Genomic DNA, 9,257 nt, shown 5'->3' with positions numbered 1-9,257 from the left:
TATAATGATTACGAGAGAGAGAGAGAGAGAGAGAGAGAGAGAGAGAGAGATGGACCAGCTGCCTCCAGTGTGCCCCCTACTGAGGATCAAGCCCACAACCCAGGCATGTGGCCTAAAATCGAACCAGCAACCTTTGGTGCTCAGGACGACACCCAGCCAACCAAGCTACATCAGCTAGGGCCTTCCTCACCATTTCTTACTATCCATTCTACCTGGCACATCAGGGGAAGTAATGATAAATAACTGCATGAGCTTTTTTTATTATTATTACATTTCACTTGGAAGAACAACTACATAGATGGCAGGTATAACTGTTTTCCTAATTTAAATGTAGGCACCTTTATTTCTTGAACAGATCCTGGAATGAGTCCCTTTCATGTTGAGAAGTGCATATTTTATTCCAAGTGTACAAGAGCTGCTATTAAGCCCCAAACCAATGGATATCAGGCAAAGGTAAATGGCACCCAATAAATGAATAAATAGCTCCTCATTTCTGCACTCAGAAATACAATGCTGGCAAGGGACACATTGCATCAGCAGTTGCTGCTTCATGGATTCAGAGTTAAATTACCAGCAATGAATTGCTTCTTCCCACTCATTCTAAAATGATTTACTAATCAGTTGCCGTACACAAAGCCCTGGTTAGGTGGTAGATAGCCACAAGAGCTCCTCTGGCCTGCTCCCTACTTCCTCCCCTTCTCCCTGTCTGGGAACCTAGCTACCACACTGTAAAGAAGCCCAGGCTACTATATTGAGGAGAGAAAGTTCACAGCTGGTCCTGGAGAGTTAGGCACCACGTGCTGAACACAATGGAGGCAGCACAGACATGGTCCCAGATGAACTAGAGACTGAACTTGGCACCATGCAAAGCCGACTAGCCATGCAGTTAATGCACAGAATTGCAAGAAATAATAAATTGCTATTTTAAGCCATTAGGTTTTGGATGTATAGTATTGCTAGGTAAGTAATTGTCTTCCCTTTCTCCCTTGTCCTTGCTTCTTTTGCTGCATAATGTTACCCAAAAAGTAATGGCTTAAATGAACACACATTTGATATCTCAGTGTCTTTGGGTCCGGAGTCTGGACGCAGCTTATCTGGGTCCTCTGGTCCTGCCTCACAAAGTTGCAGTCCAGGTCTGACTGGGCTGTTTCCATCTGGAGGTCTGACTAAGGAAGACGCTCCCTGCAAGCTCATTCATTGTCAGCAGGAGACATCTCCTTGTGGCTGTAAGAGTGAGGGCCCCACTCTTTGTGACTGTTGCCTGGAGGATGCCCCAGGTCCCAGAGGCTGCCCTCAGGTCCTTGTCACAGGGTTTCTCCAAATAGCCACTCACTTCATCAAACTGGCAAAAAGAGTGTCTCTGCCCACTAGGGAGTGTCCAGGCCCTCTTTAAGGGTTTGCAATTAAATAAGCCCACCCTCAATGAAACCCCTCTGATTACATCAAAATCTACTGACTTGAGGCCTGATTACACCTGCGACACCCTCACCTTTACCATACTTTATTGGTCAGAAGCCAATTACAGGTGTCACTCACGATCAAGGTGAGGAGATTATACAGCATGTAAACACCAGGGACAGAGTCTCAGTACTATGCTAGGTGGCCAGGCCACGCTTCTCAGTGGGGCTGGGATACTAGGACTGTTCAGAGACACAAAACCTGTCCTCAAGGACTCACCAAGCCAGTGAGGATGAAAAACAGGCCCGAAACAATGTAGTCCTGGCCATGAGGCTATACTCCTTCGAACAATTCTGAGTGAGTCTGAAGTTTAGGGTTCAGGCAATAGAAGATGGCCTCCAGCTGGAGCAGAAAGGGGCGAGCTCAGGGCAGGCCCAAGAGAAAGGAATAAGTCCTTCAAGGCTGGCGATGCAAGCCCCACCTGTGAAGCAGCAAGTGCCTGCTGACCAGCACCGCATCCCTATGGGCATGTAAAGCATATGGGTGAAGTGGGCTCAGAGGAATTGACGGAGCGGTGAGTGTCTTGGCCAAACAGGGCATGCCCACTTCTCAGCTCCAGTCAGTTTTTTTTCTTTGAGTGTGTGTGTGTGTGTGTGTGTGTGTGTGTGTGTTTGTCATAGGAGAATGTTGGCTCCCAAGTGCCAAGTGTATCCATTTATGAGAAAAACTAAAACTTAAAAATTGTATATACTACAGCCAGATTTTTAAATGATGATCAGGAACTGGCAATATTTTAGCAAAGTATGGGCCAAGGAACATATACCTGGGCACTGGCTCTGACTGAGGGAACAGGTCCTTGTAAAGGTTGACAGAGGGGAGCAAAAGTGGCAGAGCCCACAGAGTAACCACACCCATTCCCTGGACTCTATGGCAGTAGTTCCCCATGGGTACTGCTCCACCCAAAGCCAAGGCATCCCCAGGGAACTCATTAGGAATGCTCACTCTCAGGCCCTGGGGGCCCCACTGAATCAGAATCACTGGAGATGGGTAAGCAGGGGTTGTGGGAAGGAGCCCCCAGGAGGTTCTGCTACTCGCTGTCTCAAGTTTGAGAAAGACTCTCTCATGGGCATCAGACTCTAGCCTTAAGGTCATTTTTCTTCTTCCTGAATCCATTTCCTGTTTCTGTCATCTGGAAGCTTACCAATCACCTCAGGACACAACCCTCTGCTAATCCTATATAATAAAAGGCTAATATGCTAATGGTTTGAACAGCAGAACAACCTAAAAACCAGTCGCTATGACATGTGCTAACCACCAGGGGGCACGTGCGGAACATGGCAGGCATTGGTAGCAGGCAAAGAGCACAGGATATGGCGGGTGTTGGCCACAGCAGGATGGTGGAGCAGGTGAGCGGGGGCGCCAGACCAAGATGAGGCGCCGGTCACTGTCATCGGAGCGAGCCTCTGGTGGTTACTGAAAATTTGCTTGGCGCCATCAGCTGGTGTGAGCAGTGGCTGCCAGCCTGATTGCCCCTGAGGGCTTCTCCACCTCTCCCTGCTCCTGAGGGGCAATCAGGGCAGCAGCCACTGCTCGTACCCGCTGATGGTGCTGGCCCCACTCGCACCCACTGCTGGTGCCGGTCCCAATCACTTGGCGCCGTTAGCCGAGTGATTGGGGTAAGGGGAGCCAGTGCCATCAGCACATGGGAGCTGCAGCAGTGGGAGTGTGGCTGCCAGCAGACAGGGAACCGGGGGCCAAGCAGGGATGGGGAAGATGGGCTGAGACCCGACCCTGTGCCCACCGCAGCCTTGCGGCCCACAGTTCCTTTCAAGGTGCACGAATTCGTACATTGGGCCCCTAGTGTTCAAAATAACAGAGATAGATGACTGTGTAGACATTACCCATCATCTCACTTTAACACAGGGTGCAACTACATAGGGTGTTATATACATTTATTACCTGCATCTTCACGGAGAAGCCATGGAGAAGAGCTATATGTGTATATGCATGTGTATGTGTATGTTATGGAACTCTCCAGAATGGAGCAGAAAGGAAAGGTGTCCTGCTATGAATTTTTAATCATAGAAAAAGACCCTCTTGCTACAGAAGGAAATCTGCTTCTGCTTGATAGTACTTTCTAAGTAGATGAAATTGTTTTTGAGCAACGTTGAAATTTCCAGGACCCTGGTTCCAATCAATCCTAGGAAGCACCTGGCCTAAAGTCAATATTGTTCCTTTGGAAAGATATGTTAAAATTTGTGTTTTGTCTGAAGAATTATGACCGTGCAGCCCTCATCCTCTGCCTCTCTCTGCAAGCAATGCCATGATGTTACATAGGATATTCCGGCAACTGCTCTCCATCAAGTATCACCCAGCAGGAGGGATTCATGTGATTCTGCGCATGAGACTCATATGACCACACATTTGGTGGTGCTGGAGCTGCTTATTAAGAGGCCCCTTCACTTTCTTCTTTTACTTAAGATGGTCCTAAATTAGGCAAAATACCCTTCAACCTGCTGTGAGATGTCATGGCATCCGTGAACCTCCTATTTGACTGCACCCACATTCACTGGTGCTGGGGCCTCCCTCCCGGCCCTGTCACTTAGCCGCCGTCAGGGTTGAACATTAGGTACCAGCCACGTGTCCAGCACTGTGCCATGTGCTGCAGGTGTACACATCCACCCAGCCTGTTCCTCCTTTCACGTCACATACATTTATCAGGAATGAACTCTGGTGTCTACCTGTCCCTGGAAATACAGCATCTGAGTCACCTTGTCCAACAGTGAACATCATCTGATTCAGGATTGGATTCTAAAGTCAGTGCTTATTGAGGAAGTTGTGTTCAGCCAAATTTATTCCTGGATTAGTTAGGCAGGTGCCGTGATATTCTCTTATTAAGCCCAGCACAGCTAGCTTTTCCTCTAGCCTCAGAAATGATGGCTGTTTCTAAGGGTAAGCCCCAGGGAAGGAGATGCTATCTGTCTAGGAACCAGATTGTACAAAGGTCTGTACCTTTAAAAATCAGACTCACACCTGGTGAGGTAAGATGCCAATGTTATCAGAGACACGTGCGGACCAAGAGTGAGCGAGGGAACATGGAGCGACATCTCACGCTCCCTCCAGGGTCCCTGCTCCCCAGATACGGCTGAGCACAGATGTCATTTGCCTTCTGTTTCTTTTTTGCCAAGTGTACATGATTAGTTCAATTCCCAGAAATTAAACATACAAAGCAGGATGGCCTTGTTCTGGGTGGTCTCACGCACCTATCGAGACTGTCAGAGCGGGGCTGTCGGCACAGGGGGTAGGAGAGCACTTTGTGATGCCCCCAGGTTAGTGCCCTCTCCCAGTGACTTCATTTCCCTGCTGAAATGCCACCCTTTAGGTAAGACAGTGATCCCCTGCTGCCAATCTGCTGATTGGTGCCCACTTGAGGAACTTACTGAAACACAGATTCCTGGGCCATGACCTCAAGAGAGTTTGATTCAGTAGGTGTAGAGGGGGTTTGCGTATTTATAACTTAAGAGTTCTCCCCAGCGAATTCAAAATGACTACTAGCTTGAGGAACCTCTGGGTTAAGGCACTCAAAAGGCACCAAAAATATTAATATCCATCACTGAAACCCAAGCACCTGGTTCAACAGATAAATAGATGTCAACCTGGAGAGCAAAGAAGTTATTAGAATAGAGAACATACTCGGACACGCATGGGGAACAGCGGGAACAGCACTGGGGGAGGGAGGAATGGCGAGAAGCTTCTGGGTGGTCATGAGGGCTCGACAAAGAGCTATAGCAACAAAGAACCAGACAGGAGATGCCGCAGGGCCGCTGGGGCTGACCTCACCATCCATGGATGCAGACCCACCAAGCAACTCTGGCTCGTGGAGAACAAGGAGAAGAACTGCCCCAGTGGACAAAGCATACGTCACAGCGGATCTTTCCATTGAACATGCCTTTACTGGGCTCTTCTCTCCTCCAAACACATTTCATTTTGGGAACAAGGAAAGCCATAGTTCTGTTGTGGTGAACCAACAAACACAAGGCTGAGAAACCAGAGGCCATTATGCGATTAAATCTACATGGGGCACTTATCTGTGGACGATCTGGAGGTTTCCACACAGCAGAGCTTCTGCATGGACTGCACTTCGTGGCCGGCTCAGCATCCACTTACCTTCCGCTCTGGCCAGTTGTATTTGGCAAAGATCGTGTCGTAGGTGTCCACCGCCCCATCGGTGATGAGCATGATGGCCTGGCTGCAGATGCTGCCTTGTCCCGTGTGGTTGAACTGCAGAAAGAAGTACGTGCAGAATAAAACAACTCATCAGAGAGCGAGACTTCAGGGGCAAGAGGCCGTGGGCTTAGGGAGCCTCTCAGAAGGAGAGCGCACGGGCACCACCAACACAGAACCTGCTCAACAAGGCCTTCCCACGCGGGGATCACGCTCTGACAACTTGGAGTGACATACAGACCACAGAAGGGATTTCTGAAAGCCAGGTATAAGGTGGGAAGTGAGATGTGAACACATCTAATCTCTCTCACCTCCTGGTGTGGACAGTCTCAGAACACAAGCCCGGAGGAGTTGGCACGGCCTGTCAGGGACACATTATATGGGCGGCAGACTGTGTGCCAGGCAACATCTCTTTCAAAATCTGAGTCTGGTTTGAATGGGTCTAATGGGTACAAGCTGTTCTATACAATAAGATCAAGGAGGTTTTGGACATATAGAGAATAAAGTCAGGATCACAACAATTCAGATTAGAAGCTTAAGCACCCTTGGTTTAGGGTTTGTTTTCAACATATAGCTGAAAGCTTGTAACATTTTGTACTAATTTATGCACGTTAGCATGTGTAGCATGCTGAAATTCCAAGATTGTGCCACTGGTGTGCAGAGTCCTACATGTCCTCAGCTTTCAGCTTTACATAACATTGAAGAGTCCCAGCCTCAGTGAGAGGTAGGGTGGGGGCCAGACTGGGCTTGTTAGAGCTTCGTGTCCTTCCCTGAGTCAGGAGTGAAGACTTCCCTCAACGAATGGCATTCATGCTGCAATTCCAAGCAAAAACCCTACATTGATGTGACAACGCCAGGGCATGGGAACCACAAAAAGTCTTTAACCGTCAGATATCAAACTCCATCCACTATAAACTATAAAGTTTATTCATGTATTCTAAAATTATTTACTAAAAGCCCACACAGTACTGGCAATATAACAAACAAAAATTCCTTCCCTCGTGTAGTTTATATTCTATCTGGGGAGACATAGAAAAACAAAGTAAATAAGCAAATTATATTGTGTGTTTAGTGATGGTGATGCTAAGAGGGGTGAAGAAAACAGAGAAAAGGAATGGGATATGGGAAAGGGGTACCTTTAGAAAAAGTAGTCAGGGAAGACCTCACTGAGATGGTGACACTTGAGTAACTTCTGAAGGAAGTGAGGGAAAAATCCAGAGAGGGGAAAAAACAAACAAACAAACAAACAAAAACAGTGCGTACAGCCCGGCTGGTGTGGCTCAGTGGTTGAGTGTTGGCCCATGAACCAGGCAGGAGTCACAGTTTGATTCCTGGTGAGGGCACATGCCCAGGTTGCCGGCTTAATCCCCACTAGGAGGGGTGCAGGAGGACGTCAATCAATGATCCTCTCTCATCATTGATGTTTCTCTCTCTCTCCCTCTCCCTTTCTCTTTCTGAAATCAATAAAAACAGTACCAAAGAGCAAGTAAAACATTCAAGTTGAAGTTTATGCCCAGTCTCCATGCACTTAGAATTCTGATGTAAAGTTTGAAGTTGTAGTAACCTGATAGAAGACTATAATTGATGGATGGATGGATGGGTGGGTGGGTGGATGGATGCGTGGGTGAATGGAAGGAAGGAATGACTTGCCTTGTGGCCACATTGGGACAGAGCAAAGCCAACTGGAAACATGCATGGTATCACGGGACAGTGGAAAGTGCTCAACCCCATCCCAGCACCATGAGCTGTGTGCCTGGTGTGAGTTCTCACTTCAGAGTGTCCTTTTCTTCATTTATCTGATGGGACTACCATGTTTACCTGCTTGCTACACCACAGGTTAAATTTCATTATATGCTGGGCTATACATATATACTTAACCTTTACTAGCCTCTGAGGTAGGTATTATCATTATCCCCATTTTTCAAGGCAAGGAAACCGAAGCACAAAGACATTAGCTAACAAGGTCACACAGCTACTACCTGCCATAGCTGAGATTTGAACCCAGGCAGTCCAGCTCCAGAAGCCACTTCCAGATTCAGCACACTCTAGGGCCTCCCAATAAGATCCTTGAGCAGATAGGGGAACATGGTAGGACTCCACAAACATCCATTTCCTTCTCCTGTCTCCATCCTGTCCAGGGTTCCAGGGTCACTTGGCGTTACCAGGGCTACCACCCTGAGAGTGAGTGAGTGCTCCTTACATTTTGTGCACTAGACACTGACCTCACTTAAGTCCTGCCCCTGGCATCCACTCCTGCATCTCAGACTGGACAGGTGTCCTTGAATTAATGAGCAGACATGGCCCATGACACAAATGAGTAGGTAGAAATCCTGACAACTAAAGCCATCATACCACAAAGCTTCACATAACTACTATTCTACCATCTTTATCGACATAACAATATTCTAGAAAATTCTCGCTGAGAGAGATAAAAATTGCAAATAACTGTATGGCTTCTTCCAGGAACTTCCTGAAAGGCCCATCAACTCTTCAATAGAAAGAAAGCATCAAAGGACAATTCATACCTAAGACTCTTTGAACTCCCATCTCAAAATCCTCCCGTTGCTGCATCTACCAATCCTACACTATAATATTAGGATTCTTACCGGGTCTTAACCAAGCCTCTTCCTTCTCCTCCTCCCTAAAGGACACACCTTCAATCAGACTTCAATCAGTCTCAATAAAGGACTTTGTCTTTCCCATGTGAGACACCGCTTAGATCTTATGGTCAGAGTGCACTTGGTTCCTTACTGCAGGAAGGAAAACAGCCTTGTAGACTTGTCTTATCAACAGGTTGTTCTGGAGATACTTTGGGGAGCTTGCATCCAACACAGCCTTGAAGCCACTCAATAAACCCAGTGGCAGGCCACTGAATAAAGGTGATCTATGCTTCAAGTCACAGAGGCTGCAGAAAGGTGAAAAACAGGATAGCTTGGGGATGTTGTTCATGCAACTCATTTGAAAACATCCTGGAAAAACTCTCTCAAAGAAAAGGCAAGAAAGAGGGGGCGGGGGGAGTCGGAGAAATGAAGACATCTGAATAACACGGGCTAGAAGAAGGAATGCCCAGAGCTGTTTATTTAAAAACATCATTTTCCTCTCTGGCTGGATCCTTGGTATTCTCTGCAGCAATCTGCAGTTGGAGAATTTGGGAGAACGCAATTAAATTCAAATGCTTTGATGAGTACTATCTCTTCTCTTCATATTTGTCTAGAACTTTTTTTGTTGTTGAATAGCAAGAGTGATGAAAGTGTTTTCCATAATAATAACAGTGACAAGGGCCTGATGATGAACTACAATTAGCTCAGTGATTCATCAGTTAGCAGAGAAAATTTCAATGCATCCTGACATTTAAAGCATTTGGTTGTGATTAACAGTCTTTGAAATGTCACCGAATTTTATTTAATTGGCTAAGAAAAAAATTTTAAAGGTAATCACTGCAAAGATCATATTCATCGCCAAAAAGATAATTGCAGTTGTCACATGACAAGGTAGACGCTAACTACTGTAGCAAACTGGCTCTGTGTTCTTAACAGAATCTAAGGAAGGCAGCAGAGATCAACAGCCAGAAGGGTCTTACAAAGGTATTTGAATGCTCCTTTCAAAGCTGTTTGTATAGTAACTGCAAGCCTTTA

The 9,257-nt window shown here is 46.8% G+C and overlaps 1 protein-coding gene across 1 annotated transcript in view; it reads right to left on the bottom strand.

Annotated features, from left to right (window-relative positions):
- The window catches only part of CACNA2D3 (calcium voltage-gated channel auxiliary subunit alpha2delta 3), an 817,122-nt gene that overhangs the window by 395,847 nt on the left and 412,018 nt on the right, over positions 1 to 9,257 (bottom strand). Inside the window, exon 10 of the mRNA XM_006754680.2 lies at positions 5,566 to 5,679. Coding sequence (XP_006754743.1) covers positions 5,566 to 5,679 — 114 coding nt within the window. The remainder of the gene's footprint in view (positions 1 to 5,565; positions 5,680 to 9,257) is intronic.

This window comes from Myotis davidii, unplaced genomic scaffold (genome assembly GCF_000327345.1).
Source record: "Myotis davidii unplaced genomic scaffold, ASM32734v1 scaffold111, whole genome shotgun sequence".
In the NCBI taxonomy this organism is placed as follows: Eukaryota; Metazoa; Chordata; class Mammalia; order Chiroptera; family Vespertilionidae; genus Myotis; species Myotis davidii.
This window is presented reverse-complemented; position numbering and strand designations above follow the sequence as displayed.